At 42.9% G+C, this 16594-nt stretch overlaps 1 protein-coding gene across 5 annotated transcripts in view; it reads right to left on the bottom strand.

Moving 5' to 3' along the window:
- The window catches only part of ATP2C1 (ATPase secretory pathway Ca2+ transporting 1), a 64630-nt gene that overhangs the window by 33466 nt on the left and 14570 nt on the right, over nucleotides 1-16594 (bottom strand). For 2 of the 5 annotated variants that reach the window (XM_081881951.1, XM_081881953.1), the window contains exons 2-3: nucleotides 2440-2550; nucleotides 356-472 (exon numbers count right to left, since the gene is read on the bottom strand). In XM_081881951.1, the coding sequence (XP_081738077.1) occupies nucleotides 356-472; nucleotides 2440-2550 (228 nt within the window). Of the gene's footprint in view, nucleotides 1-355; nucleotides 473-2439; nucleotides 2551-11133; nucleotides 11325-12235; nucleotides 12412-16594 lie in introns of those variants that run through there. The other 3 variants (XM_081881952.1, XR_014161517.1, XM_081881950.1) reach the window with 3 other exon arrangements.

The raw sequence follows: 16594 nt of genomic DNA, 5'->3' as shown, positions 1-16594 counted from the left end.
AATCGCTTATGACACTCCCCTACCAAGCTGACACTTTGCACAAGAGCTGAAAATAGCTAGTGAAGTTGTCTCTTTACTGATTGTATGCGCCTCTATATTTGAAAGCAATGATGACTGTCCTCTTACAAATGTGGAGAGGGCGAGCAGCCATTTCCCCTACCTACAAGTGTGTCTAATTCCTCCTTCTACTGCTCAAGGGTAAGAAATCACACTACCACTCTTGAACTGGGACCAGCAGGATAATACCACAATGACTAAAGGCTCTATCAACATCTTTTGAACTGATAGATCTAAAATCTAAATCTCAAAAATCTTTTTTTTAAAGCCCTCAGAAAGAAGAAGAAGAAAGGCTCACCTGAGAAATGTATTTTTTCCATAGTGGTTCATCTTCACCAATATCAAACTCATTCCATCCATGGAAGGCCCGTCTATGACAAACCTCGCAGTTTTTCAAGCCATTCTGAAGGTCAGCCTATGAGAATATGTATACTTATATGCATTTTAATCATTTTATTTCTCAAGCAAAGCCAAGATTTCATTTCATTGCAATCAAAAGCTGAAATATTATAGCAGTCAAGTCTCTTATTCTTATCTCACATTCCTGGTTAAAAGGTTGTTTACCGAATCTAATTTCATAGCTGTAATATTTAAGAATTTGAATGACTAAGCAGGAGTTCTATCACAAGGGCAAATGACTGCTGCATTCCTGAAGTGTTGAGGGTTTTTTCTCCCCTAGGTAGAGATAAAAAAATCGAAAACTTCCTCCTATTAGTAAGTTCCTAGACCCAGATACAGACTTGAAGGATCATCATCCCTCATATAAACCTGCTCATATCTTAAGGTCACCTTTGGAGGTCCCTAATCCAGATATGTCCACTCTGGAGGTTAGGCAAGAGGCTACTGGAAATAATCTTCCCAGTTGTAGTGTCCCACTTTTGGAATGCCATCTCCAAATATGCTCATCTAGTAACAGTTCTCATGTCCTTTCAGTTCTAGGTGAATAACTCTCTCCCCCCCCCCTTCCCCCAGCTTCCAGGATTTCTAAAATCTTGCTTAAATCTGGTTTTACTTTACTGCTGCATTTTACTGGGGTTTTTTCCTTTTCTTTTACTGTTCTGCTGTCTACAGTTCTAATATCCATGTTAAGTCTCCTTAAGTTTTTAAAAACATTACATTACAAGGATATTCTGGAGGTTGCAAAGAGGGATTTTGAAACAGATAAACGGCTTTCCTTCAATACTGAGTAACAGGTCAGCATTTCCTCTAGCTGCTCCAATATATGATGCACATTTGAGAATACCAAAATGTAAGTGGACACATCCTGAGAATCTGTCTGATATTAAAATTCTACCACAGATACATTGATATAATCTGCCAAGACAGCAGACTGACAGCTGTGATGTACAGAAAATACTATCTGGTCATTTGAATACAGTACCCTTATTTAAATCATTCATGCTTCCAAGCAGCAATATTATGTTAGAAAGTTTTGAAAGCCATACATTTAAATATGCACCTTGGCAAAAGACAATAATAAGTTTCTTTCAAAGTTCTAGATTACATTGATTGGTTCACAACACAAAAATACAAAATGAGAACACAAAATGCATAATAGAACACGAACAAACCAATAACCCCACTCCAAGAAAAACATTTAAAATGCCAAAGAATGTTAAACAGCCAAAGGCCTGGTTGGAGAGAAATGTTTTCCCCGGTTCCTAAATATGTGTAATGCAGTTGCTAGCAATCCTCCTTGCCAAGAGCATTCCACAAATGGGGAGCCACCGCAGAAAAGGCCACCCTCGTATTGCCAGCCTCCAGACCTCTTGTGTAGGAGGCACATGAAGAAGGGCCTCAGATGATGATTGCAAGGTCCTGGTTGGTTCATATGGGGAGAGGCAGTCCTTGAGGAATTGCGGTCCTGAGCCATTTAAGTCTTTATAGGCCAAAACCTGTTTGGTAATACTTCAGAAACTTAATAATCCTAGTTTTTAGATCAGCAAGAAAAATAATTAACTAAATATTTTGCTATTTAGTCCACTTAAAACTAATGTTGAGCAAGTCTACTTAGAAAAAGTCATCCTAAAACATTTTCCACAGAACCACCAACTGAGCATGCTTATAGCATTTTCATATAATCAGATGCTTAATTTAAAAGCAATGTAGATCACTGTTAATCAATAAAACTAACATGCAATTGTTCAGTGTAACTCCAGCATGTCAAAGCACTGTGTGCAAGTCAAAAAGCAGTAGTCAATATCCAACTAAATCGTATTCAGTGTAGGCAAACAGGTCTACTTTGAGTATGACTAATTTGGGGCATCGTTCAGTATATTAGTAATATCTCTTCACTATTCAACTGGATAGACATTTCAACTTAAATACTGAATTTTTTTAAAAAATTACATTCTTATTTAAACATTAATAGTATTTACTTACCTGAAGAATGCTTGCAACCTCATTGACTGGTAATTCACTTGCTTTTTTGGAAGTCAGAACAGGAATCATTATTTCAGTTTCATCATTAGGCAGTTGTTGAAAACGTGCAACCTAAAAAACAAGAAGCTATACATCTCACCAGATTGTGCATTCCTTCTCATGCCAATAACTTACAAAGTAAAATAAAACAAAACTACTGCCACTTGCATGAATATGTCCATTTAAGTAGTAACAGTTTCGGTGCTTTATCAAAAGTAAATAACCCTTAGCTATTGTGTAACTTTTCAGAATGTACGTTCGAAATGAGAATATTTAGGGCAAGCTGTATAACAAATTAAACTTACATTCTAGGTAGTCATTCCTACATCATTAGAAAGTAGTGACTGTCCTAATTAAAGGATTGTAATGATTATATGTATACATAATCCTTTTGCTCATTATCTTAATGACTAGACAAGGAGAAGCATTCATGACAGCTCACTGGACACTCCTGTGCAATGCACTCTCTTCTCCACCCCCACAACCCCAAGCTCTCTTACAGGCTCACATACAAAATAAAGCAACACAATAGGAAATGAAATATCCATATAAATAAAAACAAAGCATTGAAACAATAGTAACTTCAGGGTGTTGCAAGGTGATTTGACACAGCACAAGTTCTTACTGTAAAAGTGTATTCTATTTGCACTACATACAGAAATGGCATCACTTAACAGCAGAGAGGAACGTGGTACTAAGAAATGCACCAGTACACACTGGGAATGTGACTATAAAACAAAAGCTACCCAGACCCTATAGTGTTGTTGTTTTTTACATGCCCAATTACCCTACAGACATTTGCTAAATAACAGACAGCTCAGGAAAGCAGAGCGTACTGAAGGCTCACAAACCTGTAAACAACAGCAGCTCATACTCATGAAGGATGTGCTGCATGAGCATGAACTGCATTAAAATGTTTGCCTGCTGCAAGCGTGAGAAATGGGTAAATAATAATGGCAGTTGAGAAAATGTGCCTCTTATGTTTAGAGAACTCTGTGAGTCTTCTTAAAAATAAAAATCAACAAGCATGTTTCAGTAAAAACAATACAGTTATATTTTAAACTAATTTTAGTACCTATAGTCAGGTCTACAGTAACTGGAGGAAATGAGGTTTTTCACTTTCTGGATCAACTGCCTCATTAGGACGTTAACCAATTTTCCATTCCTATGAAGAAATATACCATAGGGATGCTTTTGCTACGCAGCACCGACATTTCCCCAAAGAGATCCATGAATACACTGACCAAAAGATGAACCATAAAAGAAGTATGAACAAAAGGTATAGTGACCACAACCCTAGAAGTGCATTAAGGTGAGCTCAGAAGGCACATTACTTTCACCACCTGCCACATAATAGGTTGTCTAGGCTGTGGCTGGTGCCAGCAGTTGTAGAATTGGAACACTAATCCCTCTCGTAACAGAATTCCCTACTGAGGAATCACTCTTCAGATCCGCGGACTGATGACACAAACTCTGTGCAGGAAACTGCACATACACATCAGGGGCGAGGAATGCTTTCTAACCCATCTACATACAAACTATAAAGCTCTTTAAATGCCCCCCAGGCTTAAAAAACAAGTTTGACAGTTATGTGCAAGTGTGTCGCTGAAAAATGAAAGACTATTGGGTGAGTTACAGATCTCAGATATGCAAGGTTCTCCCAGGTCCAATGTGTAATACGCAACTTAAGTATATTTAAAGATGTGCCCAAATTTCTGCTAGTACTAATAAGCATGTACCGTATTTTTCGCCCCATAGGGCGCACCGGCCCATAGGACGCACCTAGGTGTTTTTTTTTGGGGGGGGGGAATAAAGAAAAAAAAATTATTCCCCCCCCCCAGGCGCGGGGCTGGCACGGGGGAAGCTCGGGCCCCAGAACAGCCTGCTATCCGCAAGCCTAGGGAGCCCGGCGCGAAGTCGCGCTGGTCTCCCCAGGCTTGCGGAGAGGTGCGCGAAGCCCGGGCACGCTCTTCAGCGCGTCCCAGGCTTCGGAATGCAGGCAGCTCCGCACAGCCGTCGGGAGCCCAGTATGACTTCGTGCCGGGCTCCGGATGGCTGCGCAGAGCTGGGCAGAGCCCGGGGCTGCAGGCACCTTCGCGCCAGGCTCCCGAGGGCTGCACAGAGCTTCCTGAAGCCTGGAGAGCAAGAGGGGTCGGTGCGCACTGACCCCTCTCGCTCTCCAGGCTTCAGCGAAAGCCTGCATTCGCCCCATAGGATGCACACACATTTCCCCTTCATTTTTGGAGGGGGAAAAGTGCGTCCTATAGGGCAAAAAATACGGTATATAGCACTTTCGAATATTCAAAGTGTTTAACATCCATCATCTTATTACAGCACTGCCTATGACATAGGTCAGTATTCTGCAGACAGCAGTGAGCTGGAAAGACAGCCGTTAGTTAAAGGCCATCTTGTGAGTTCGTAGGGGAAGCTGGATTCAAACCAGGGACGCTTCCCAATACATTCCTCAAGTCTCCCGATCCCTGCGGTCTGACAGCTCTCATTACACTTCATTTCACTTCCCACATTTCACCTATTGTGAAGGCTACTGTATCTCTGTTTCACAGAGGCCATTTCCATTACTTCAGGTTTGTGATAGGGATTTAGTACCAGTGAAATCTCCTTTTTATGCACTTCTTTAAAATACATGATTTGTTAAGAATGTTAGAGCCCTGCTGGATTAATCCAAATGTCCATCTATACCAGAATCAACGGACGCCAGCCAGATGTTTCCTAGAAGCTCACGAGGAAGACATGAAGTTAAGAGCCCTTCCCTGTGATTGCCTTCTAGCAAATGATAATCAGAAACACCCTGCAGCTCTCAGCCTGGATAATTCAGTACGATTCAGTCTTATTTGATCCCATTTTAAACCTTTCTTTTTAAAAATTATGAGTGTTTAGGGGGGATTTCTGAATTTAATATCTGTTTGGGGTTTTTTAAAATAGTGTTTAAGAGCCTTTCTAAATTGAAAACAGCAGCCAGGGAACATGTCAACCTCACAGGGCACAATGTAACTGACCTTAACATGGCCATAATGGAACAGAGGAACTTGAAAGAGGAACCACAATGTGAAACCGCTGAATTAGAATTCACCAAGAGATTAAGTGCTATCACTTGTGTATAATCGGCTTATCAACGTCAGGATGTCTGTGACAGCAACACAACGTGGTTTGTGAATAGTTATCACCCTCTTAACTTTTTCTGAATTTCATTTCTTTCTGACTTCAATGTCTGCAGTCTTCCCACCCCCTGCACTCTGCCACCACGTACATATATGTACCTGCAACATTTCATGCATTTGTTGAAGCAAACTGTAGCCCACAAATACACATAACTAATTTGTCAGTCTTCACAGGCCACAAAAATGTTTTTGCTGCAAGAAGCTGACATTGCTACTGCTATGGAAATTGCTGTATTGATTTTTTTCTCTGCTGCTCAGGTTTATAATATATTGTTTTTTCATGAGGCAGAATGCAACACTGAACCTCATGCAATGAAAACTCACCTTCCTTCCTTCCTTTTCGCTATCAGCACCTCCACCCCATCCCATCCCATCAACCTCTAAAAAATCTGCTCCAGATTAGATTCTTAGAGTGTACGGGAGAAGGGCTGCAGGTAGGAGGAGAAACAAGTGAAGTCCAGCTGTGGACTTGGATACAACCTTGGTTTATAGTTCTATATATATGCTTATTTTTAATCTAAGTTGCTCAAAGCACCTTGCTATTTGCAGCATATAAATACTGATAATAAACAAATAAGCAAGCCATCCTAGTCAGTGTCTGTCATTGCAGCATTTTGTGGTATGTAGTGGTTTCTGTAAATTAATTACGAGTTGTGTGAAGAAGCACTTTATTTTAACTTCCTGGAATCTACTGCCAAATCTCAACGAGTGAAGCTTTCTAGCATCACGGAAAAGGTAGAAAAAACATATCTATCCATTTTCTTCACACCTTGCCTAACTGCAGAAAGCTTTAGTCATGTCCCTTCCACCCACACCATCCAGTCATCTTAGTTTCACTCTAGGGCTGGACCCGATGACAACATGAAGGGCAGCAACACCCAGAGGCAGAGTGAGAGAGGTCAGCATGGCAGGTAACCTAGTTGTGGCAGCACTGCCATTCTGTACTCCTGGAGGAAGAAGGGTAAGACAAGGAGCTAACCCAACTTAGCAAAGGCCTCACCACGGCACTCTTAAGACTTTTAGCCTGCAGAATTTTTGCACCTATTTCAGAACATCCTTCCTGCAAATATATTTGTTACACACGGGCCCTAGTTTGGGTCCTGTATTTGCTTCTCTAAGCACGGTATCTACTGAGCATTTCCCACATTTCCCATGTCACATTCAAGGAAGAAAACAGTCAGATTCATCCCTCAGTGCTGCAATGGTGTAAGACAAGGATGGTGTATCGGCCACGTATCAGTGGGGGTGGGGGGTGGGGGTCAGAGGCAAAAGTGGACTCTTGCCTTTCAAGAGTAGGCCACATTCAAGCCATGCAGAAATCTGAAGTTTCTAAACAATGCCTCTCGCCATCAAAACAAGCAAGAGACATCACAGTTCAAGAACAGATTCCAGCCAGTCAAAAGCATTCAAGGAGAGGGCAAGGCTCACTTGGTCCGCCTGGTCTGGACGTGCTGTGAATGCTCTCTCCCCCCCCCCCCAAACCTGCTAGCCGCAGGCAGCTCCTAAGATTTGACTATATGCAATCTTCATGTATATACGGAACCCTTGTAACCAAACCCCCTAATAAAACGAGGGATTACTGCATGCTGAAAAGTAGTGGCCGTAAATGTTTGCAAGAATAATAATGTTTCCTTCCAAATAGTGGGTCAATGGTAAACAATGTATGCATCCGTCATTTGGGAAGAGGGATATTATTGGGGTTTTTTTGTTTTTATTATGTATTTTTTGTTTTTATATTGTGATTTTATCTTGTGGACTGCCCCGAGACCTGTGGGTATAGGGCTGGACACAAAACAAACAAATACTTTTTAAAATGATTTTTTTAAAAACCTCAATTCATAGTCATCCAACCTTTAACAAATAAAAGCTCTTTAGGTGGCCCTGGGTAAGGCCCTATTTTTCAATGTTATTTAGCTGACAGAACTGTCAGATCCAAACATTTTTTAAAAGAATAATAATAAATATCTGATTAAAAGTGGATCAGCAGAACAAATTCAGTATCAGTGGCAAAAATTCAAAAGTTTCTGCAATCAACAGGTAAGTTTAAAAGATGACTGATTTGTCTACAACTGAAATTACTACATTCACAGGATAGAGAAGGTCAGCCTGTATTAATCTGTCATAGTCCATTTCACACAAGTACAACAGTTGCAGATCCACTCTGAACTGATACTCTGAATCACCTTGAAAATAATCCACTTCTGGTTCAATATATTGTCTTCTTGAGTTACTTCTTCCTTGTGAAGCTGGGTTTTTTTGCAAGTCATTTGAAGTCAAGGACAACTTCAAATGAATCTAATAATATTAGTTATCTGAGAAATCACAATACCATGTATAAAACTGAACTGCTATTTTATGTAAGAAATCATTGGTTCAACTCAGCTATAATTTTCCAATTATGTCTATCAAATGGCTCTGGATGGGATGAACATTTCCATCCATAACAAGAGATACACACAGCTATTTTAGCTGAGCCCAAATCAATATTGCGATATGCATGGCTCATTTGAATTAGCTACACAAGCTTAAGTCAAAGTCCATATATGGAGCTGCAGTGGTGGGTTGAAACAGCCCCATTCTGAACCATTTATATTTTATCGAGATAGAAACTTCAAAGCAAAATCATACTAAGAAACTGAACTGCATATAATACATCAGTCGGTACTCTCACAGGCTCTACTACTGAAGGTACTGAATATCTGTAAACAAATTTATATTGACCAAAAATATTTAGATTTGTTTTTCTAACCTAAGACAGCTGTACAGTATTCAAAAACGAGCTGTTGTTTTTAATACAGAGAGTATGCATGACCCAGTCTTTCAGTAACATTTCCTCTATTATGAAGTAATGCCATATAGCTTTATATTGTAAGTTATGAATTTAAAGCAGCCTGCAACACTTGATAACTGGGTAAGCAATCCTTATCCCATTTACCTAGGAGTAAGTCCTGCTGAATTCAGAAGAGTTTACTTCCAAGTAGATATGGTTAGGATTATGTGCAGGGCAGTTTAATTTGTCAGTTTAAAGCAAGAAAGCTACAGTTGCAACTGCTCTTTTTAAGGACTTTAGCACTTATAAAATATCATCACACATGCACTATTCTGTTCTCACCTACTGTTCCTTCCTACAAAACTATATTAAAATTTAAATGATATTAAGAACCTGGAAAAAATAGATCTACATTTTTGATAGCGCTAGGGACTCTCCTTCACTGGATGTTTTTAAGCAGAAGTTGGATGGTCATCCATCTGTCATGACTGCTTCAGTTGAGATTATTGCATTGCAAGGGGTTGGACTACTGGTCTTGCTAGCTAGGGATGATGGGAGTTGTAGTCCAAAAACAGCTGGAGGCCCAAGGTTGGGAAACACTGGACTAGATGACCCTTTCAATTCTACAATTCTATCATACTATGATTCTAAGTTAGTGGTTTGCGCTACCCTTTCTGTTCATGACTGAGAAAAAGCATTCCCTTTACATCTATTGGTTCTTTGCTTGCAAGAGATTGGTGTGAGGATATGCAGGAAGGCTGCAAAAAAATATTTGTAGGCTAGTGACAAGCTGGAGGTTTAATTGCAAAGCTTTATATTCAGTGACATATTTCTCACTGGAGGAAAAAAAAGAAACCCAATCAAGTACACCTGTCCAAGTACACCTGTGTGAAGTTTAAACTTCTAGTAAGAAGTACCAGCTACAGGCCTACAAGTATTTTGCACCTAGTATCTTTCGCTGATTATCTTCAGTGCAGCAGTTATGTAAGAACATGCCCAATAGACAAATGGTTGCCAACCGATCAATAGCAGCCTTGGACTCTGTTAACTAATGTGAAGACATATTATGTGGCTCTTCAAACACACGGCACAACTCCATAGTATTTGGACAAAACACTTATTGTGTGCTGACTTCTGCAGTTAAGACAGCTTTCCATGTTATCTAGAAGCCCATTTCAAATATGGAGTGAAAAGGGCCCTTGATTTAATCTCAAAATGGCATTTGTTGTGAAACAGTTTTATACCAAGATTATTTCAGGAACAACAATCAACCCAAATCAGTGCTACAGAACTTCAAGTTCTGTTCACACAAATGAGCTTGGCAGGAAACAATAGCATCAGTATGCTGAATGGAAGATGAGTAAATAGCCATGCTTATCAGCATAATTTAACATCACCCAAGTAATTTTAAATCAAATGGATATGACAAGGGTAGAAGCAAAGTATTTCTGGAGAAGTGCAGTACAATCATATGCTTGCATAGTAAAAAAATCCTACTGGATTCAGTAAGGCTTACTGCTAAAAAGTGTGTACAGTACAGGATTGCAAACTTGGGAACAAACTACATGGCATCAATTATTAGGTCTCCAAATGCTATTTTTAAATGAAATGCTGCTGCAGAGACTGTCAATTTGTTTGGAGCAATGGTGCCTGGGGAAGAGGAGTTTGACCCTTATTCTCAAACCACTTTCACAACCCAAATTCACCCCTTCCCCAGTTGCAATTTGGCTTTTTGTAAAGAGTAAAATACAGATACCTATTAGAATTTTAAAAAGGAACAATGAAGCATTCTGGTGTTTTCTGGAATTCTTAGAAGGGTGAAAACTAATCCATGCAGCCCACTTAGCATTTCTGAAGCCCTAGTGATAATAGAACCAATTAACACAAAATCCGCTAGAAGATCAGTGTGAAGAAAGCACTTGCCAATTTAGAGTATAATTCCCATATGACTATTTCCAATTAACATCGGTCATCTTGATTATGCAGGTTCAGATTTCTATTAACTGTTTTCCTTCAGAAGATCCAGAAAAAGGATAGCTGCTAAGTTCAGATATTTGATTTCATAACATGCATGTATATATATTGCTTGCTTGATCTTTTTTTAACCATTCCAAAGTGGTTTGAGATAATAGAATTCAAGGGCTTGAGCTAAGAGCTCACAATTACTATTGTACCAGTGTTGTTTAAAAAGCATCAACCAGACTTCTATATTTTAAAAATTCCTCTGGGCATTTTTTCAACAAGTTCAATCACAGCCTGATCTTAATCAATATGCCCTCAAGTGTTCAGTATCTGCTTGGAAAAGAAAAAATTGAACTTTAATCTCTTCATTACTAGGAGAAGCAAGCAATACCAAATAACAGTAAACTGGACTGCTCTGGGATTGTACACAAGAGTTTATCATTTACTGGGGTATATAAAACACTGCCGTTAGAGCTGCAACATTTGGGTTTAGGCAAAGCACAACAATTTACGAAAATGTTTTACGGTGAACCTGCTGCACAACCAAGGTCCCATAGTCTGAAACAAGTTCATCCAGCACCTTGCAGAGAACCTCTGAAACAAACCTACACCTCAAGAGTCACCCTTGTCAGCTAATCAATAAAATGCAAAACAAAAACAAAAACAAAAAATCAGGAAACAAGAAATAGTTGCGATCTCCCACACAAGCCGGAAACACAATTGTTACTTTGTCAATATATTTACCTTCATGTTTCCATCGAAACCGCTCTTGGGTTGATGGTTACAGAGACCTTAGTGGCAGCAACAGCAGCAACCCTGGGGTTAGAGGACTGAGAGGTAAAGGGCGGAGAGAGATCCCTATATTCCAGGCAGCTGCTTTGTTTCCCCTGCCCGCAAACACAGCAACATCGATGAAGGGAGGAAATGATGTAGCACTAGCGAGGGGGGAAAAAAGGAAAGAGAAAGAAATAGAAGATACAGCAGCACCAAACAGATGGAAAGCCACACCACTTTCCCTTTCTCTCACTGCCCACCCCCCAGACGCAGCCCCCTCTCCAGTGGGAAAACATTTGCAACCCCAACAAAACAGGAAAGGGCGAGATTTTGGCCAAGGGGCACCAGTGGCAGGGGATCTTTGCCTGCAAAAATAAAAATAAAATAAAAAGCCAGAAGAGAGAACCGTCACCGCCCCTCCCCCCCCCCCAACTTGACACCTGTCAGCTCTTTTCTCCAACATCCCCCCCCCCTCCTCCTCGGCGTCCCCGGCACCGGTTGCTATGGAGCACACCGGATCACGCACACCTGGGGGGGGGGGGAGAGAAATAAATGGTGGGGGGGGGGAGAGAGAGAGGGAGGGAAGAAGAGGAAGACGAGAGAGGAGTTGAACAGAAAAGGAGGTGGCAATGCACCGCAGGAACCCCTCGAGGACAAGGCGGGCGGGCACAATATATATACAGACATACATGTGTGTGTGCGCGCGCACATACATACACCTCATACACACACACACACATATATATGTATATACACACACATGCATACATATGTGTGTGCGCGCGCGCACATACATACACCTTTCACACACATATATACACGCATACACACGTGTCTAATGTACACACACACACCGTGGGGGGGGGGCGCAACACGGTATGCCCCCAGCTCCCTCCCCCCCGCCTTCCAAGGGTCGCCCCACACTCGCCAGCCCGCGGCCATTTCTCGCGCGCCCCATTACCACCGTGCCTCAGAGCTGAGGTGATATTTTCTTATTTTTATTTTTATTTTTATTTTTATTTTTATTTTTATTATTATTAGTGCCTCGTCTCGCCCGGCGCGCCCCCCTTACCGAGTAAGAAGCCCCCTCAATGCGAGCCGCTCGAGGGCGCCTCCTCCCCGCTCCCTCCGCAGCGCTCGGTCCGTGGCTCGACTCCCTCGCAGCGGCCCAGGCGCATCCTCTCTCTCCGTCGTCCCGCCGCGCGCTCCCCCTCAGCGCCCTCATTCACTTCCGCTGCCAGCGGCGGGCACGGAGCGGAAGGAGGGAGGGAGGGAGAGAGAGGGAGACACCCCTCCCGCCCGGAGAGCGCGAGGGACCGCGCATGCGCAGCCCCGCGGCGGCGGAGACTGCTCGATCTCGGTTTCGGAACTCCGCCCGCCGCCACTCGCGGAGGGAGGCCCGCCCCGGTTTGGCGTCCAGGGCGGCGGCCCCGCTCTCCAACAACGCAACAAAGGCTGCAGCCGCTCGGTCCCAAACAAGGGGGCGGCGCGTGGGGTTGGGCCGCCAGAGATGCTGCGGAAACCGCGGTGGCCATCCATCATCCCACCCCCACGGTCGTCTTGCCCTCGCCGCAGGTGGCTTGCACAAAAAGCTCTCTTCTTCTTGCAAAGAATCCTTGTCTAGAATAAGTTACAGGGAACCGGGCAGAGGGCCTTCTCGGTGGTGGCGCCCGCCCTGTGGAACGCCCTCCCACCAGATGTCAAAGAGAACAACAGCTACCAAGCTTTTAGAAGACATCTGAAGGCAGCCCTGTTTAGGGAAGCTTTTAATGTTTGATGTATTGCTGTATTTTAATATCTGGTCGGAAGCCACCCAGAGTGGCTGGGGAAACCCAGCCAGATGGGCGGGGTATAAATAATAAATTATTATTTATTATTATCTATTGAAGAAGCTTTTTAAGTAGGAAGCTTATGCCCAGTCCGTCCATTGGCCCTTCTACCTCAGTATTTCTGTGAACCGCCCTGAGACCTCCGGAGACAGGGCGGTATATAAATTCAATAAATAAATAAATATAATATTGTCTGCACTGGCTGGCAGCGGCTCTCCGGGGTTTAAGGCAGGGCTCTGACTCGATGCGCACAGCAGATGCTCTAACCGCAGTGATTTCCAGGAGGGCAATAACACAATTTCCAGATGTCACAACTCTCCTGAATGCCTGAAGAACAATTTCACAGCCAGTCTTGGGAAGAAGTATCTTCATTGGGCAAATCTAACCTGCAGGTGCACTGAGCAAGTGCACCTGGCTGTGTTCCTCCACCTCACATGGCCATCCAGTATACCCTTCCGCCATTAACATAATTAATTTCCCTGTGGCTGATCAGACCCAAATGGTCCTTTCAGCCCAGTAACTCCCAGGAGTGACCAGTCAGAGACACCCTGCATGCCTTGCAGCTCTACTTTTACAATGAAGCGGGCTTCTAATTCTCCATGCACACTTCTATGGGTTCTCTTCCCCCACCCCCCCACCCCGTACTAGATTTGCACCCACTACTAGCCCCGGCCCTAGTAACATGGCTTCATACCCACCTCTTCGCAGCACAGCAAGACTACGGTGCCTATTTTAATTTCATCAATGTGTTGCATAATTGATGGATGAAATTAAAATCCATGCATTGCAAATCCATGTATTGCAAAATTTGGTGCTGGAGGAGACTCTTGAGAGTCCCATGGACTGCAAGAAGATCAAACCTATCCATTCTTAAGGAAATCAGCCCTGAGTGCTCACTGGAAGGACAGATCCTGAAGCTGAGGCTCCAGTACTTTGGCCACCTCATGAAAAGAGAAGACTCCCTGGAAAAGACCCTGATGTTGGGGAAGATGGAGGGCACAAGGAGAAGGGGACGACAGAGGACGAGATGGTTGGACAGTGGTCTGGGAGCTACCAGTATGAGTTTGACCAATCTGTGGGAGGCAGTGGAAGACAGAAGTGCCTGGCGTGCTCTGGTCCATGGGGTCAGGAAGAGTCGGACACCACTAAGTGACAACGAATTGCAAAATTACACTCAGGATGTCACAGTTAGAAAAATCACGAATTTCCCTTCTTGTATTGGATATAAGTTTTTAAAGGCTGACTAGAGCCATGCAGAAATCCCATCAATTAAGTTGCTTCAGAGACAAGGCAGACTGCAACAGATAGTGTTGCTGCGGTGCCTGTAATACAGCCATAACCAGTAATTCGGAGTACATGTGGCCATTTGTTTAGCCTGAAATTGTTGCAGGACTCCTAAGTGAAACATGTAATTAACTCACTGTTGATGTGGTTAGCAGTCTTAAGGCTAGGATTGAACAGCATCCATGTAATTGTGCATGAACACAACTGCTGTGCCTAACAATACTCATGGCAAAGTAAGTACGACTAATTTCAGGTACCACAAAAGTTTATTTTCTTGTCGTTGCAGAATCAGGGCAACTTGACACATCCACAAAGAGAAGCAAATATGCAAGATCCCTGTGTTCTGCTGCATGGAACCAAATAGGATTTGTGCATCCACTTCTCAACATTTGTGTTATAGTTATTTGGGGACACGGGTGGCGCTGTGGGTTAAACCACAGAGCCTAGGACTTGCCGATCAGAAGGTCGGTGGTTCGAATCCCCACGACGGGGTGAGCTCCCATTGCTCAGTCCCTGCTCCTGCCAACCTAGCAGTTCAAAAGCACGTCAAAGTGCAACTAGATAAATAGGTACCGCTCTGGCGGGAAGGTAAACGGCGTTTCCGTGCGCTGCCCTGGTTTGCCAGAAGCGGCTTAGTCATGCTGGCCACAAGTCTGAAATTCGTCCTGCTCAAGTTGCATTTGCAGTTGGAAACTCAACACCACCTAATGCACTGACCGCAGTATGTAATGCAGTATTCACTTTCAAGTTCTGATGTATCACAAGGATTTCCATTTGACCAACAAAACTTCCCCCCTCCTCTCTGTGCAGCCTTCCCAAATCTGCTCTGGAGGGTTCAGAGGAGATGGGGTGGGGATCCAGAACAGATTTAGGGGGCATTTGAGACAGGTACAGGGAGAGGAAAGTCTGTTGGTCAGCCAAAAGTCCTTGCAGTGATGGAATAGGTGCATTGAATGCTACCTGAAGGAGCGTCTCCACCCCCATCGTTCTGCCCGGACGCTGAGGTCCAGCGCCGAGGGCCTTCTGGCGGTTCCCTCATTACGAGAAGCAAAGCTACAGGGAACCAGGCAGAGGGCCTTCTCGGTAGTGGCGCCTGCCCTGTGGAACGCCCTCCCATCAGATGTCAAAGCGATAAATAACTACCTGACATTCAGAAGACATCTTAAGGCAGCCCTGTTCAGGGAAGTTTTTAATCTGTGATATTTTAGTGTATTTTTGGTTTTTATGGAAGCCGCCCAGAGTGGCTGGGGAAACCCAGCCAGATGGGTGGGGTACAAATAATAATAATAATAATAATAATAATAATAATAATAATAATAATAATAATAATTACACTCTAATCTGGACCCACACTTCAACATGGGCTGAGCACCCAATTGAATTGAGTCACCCAACATTTCACCATGCTAAAAAAGTTGTAAGGATTGGTCTAGAGAAATCTCGACACTTAGTTATTGAGAAAAGTTACATATACCTTTCAGGTTACATTGGCACTTGTGTTTTGCAGGTGTTAAAAAGAATTCACAGCAGCCTCCCTTTAATCTTATGTTAACTATATTACAAGTTTAAAATATTTTTGAAGTGCTTTACTTTACTTTCCATTCTTTTTCTTCCAAAAGAATAATTAAAATAAGAAGTGAGGTGATGAAGTTCTAATTGGCATATGAAAGAGCCAACAGTAAAACTTTAAGCCTCTTTGTAGCTGCTAGTTTCAAAGAAGATCTGCAAGGGTTGTGCAAACACCAGTGGGAATTTAAGAATCCTTTTAATAAGAAAGAAAGGTAGTTAACATTTACCCCCCCCCCCAAAGAAAAGAGAATCCTAACCCAAAACATTTGCAGTACATGTATGTCAGCAGAGCCTGAAGAAATTTTGAGCTGAGCCTTCAATTTGATTGCAACTATTTTAGCGAAAAGCATGTAATTAAATCAGGAAAATAGAGGTTTGCATCTGCAAGGGACACAGGTGGCGCTGTGGGTTAAACCACAGAGCCTAGGACTTGTCGATCAGAAGGTCAGAGGTTTGAATCCCCGCAACAGGGTGAGCTCCCGTTGCTCGGTCCCAGCTTCTGCCAACCTAGCAGTTCGAAAGCACGTCAGAGTGCAAGTAGATAAATAGGTACTGCTCTGGCGGGAAGGTAAACGGCGTTTCCGTGTGCTGCTCTGGTTTGCTAGAAGCGGCTTAGTCATGCTGGCCACATGACCAGGAAGCTGTATGCCGGCTCTCTCAGCCAATAAAGCGAGATGAGCGCCGCAACCCCAGAGTCAGCCATGACTGGACCTAATGGTCAGGGGTCCCTTTACCTTTTTATACAAAGT

Source organism: Podarcis erhardii (assembly GCF_964252035.2).
Source record: "Podarcis erhardii genome assembly, chromosome: 12".
Taxonomy (NCBI): Eukaryota; Metazoa; Chordata; class Lepidosauria; order Squamata; family Lacertidae; genus Podarcis; species Podarcis erhardii.
Note: the sequence above shows the minus strand (reverse complement) of the source record. Positions and strands in the feature narration are given on the sequence as shown.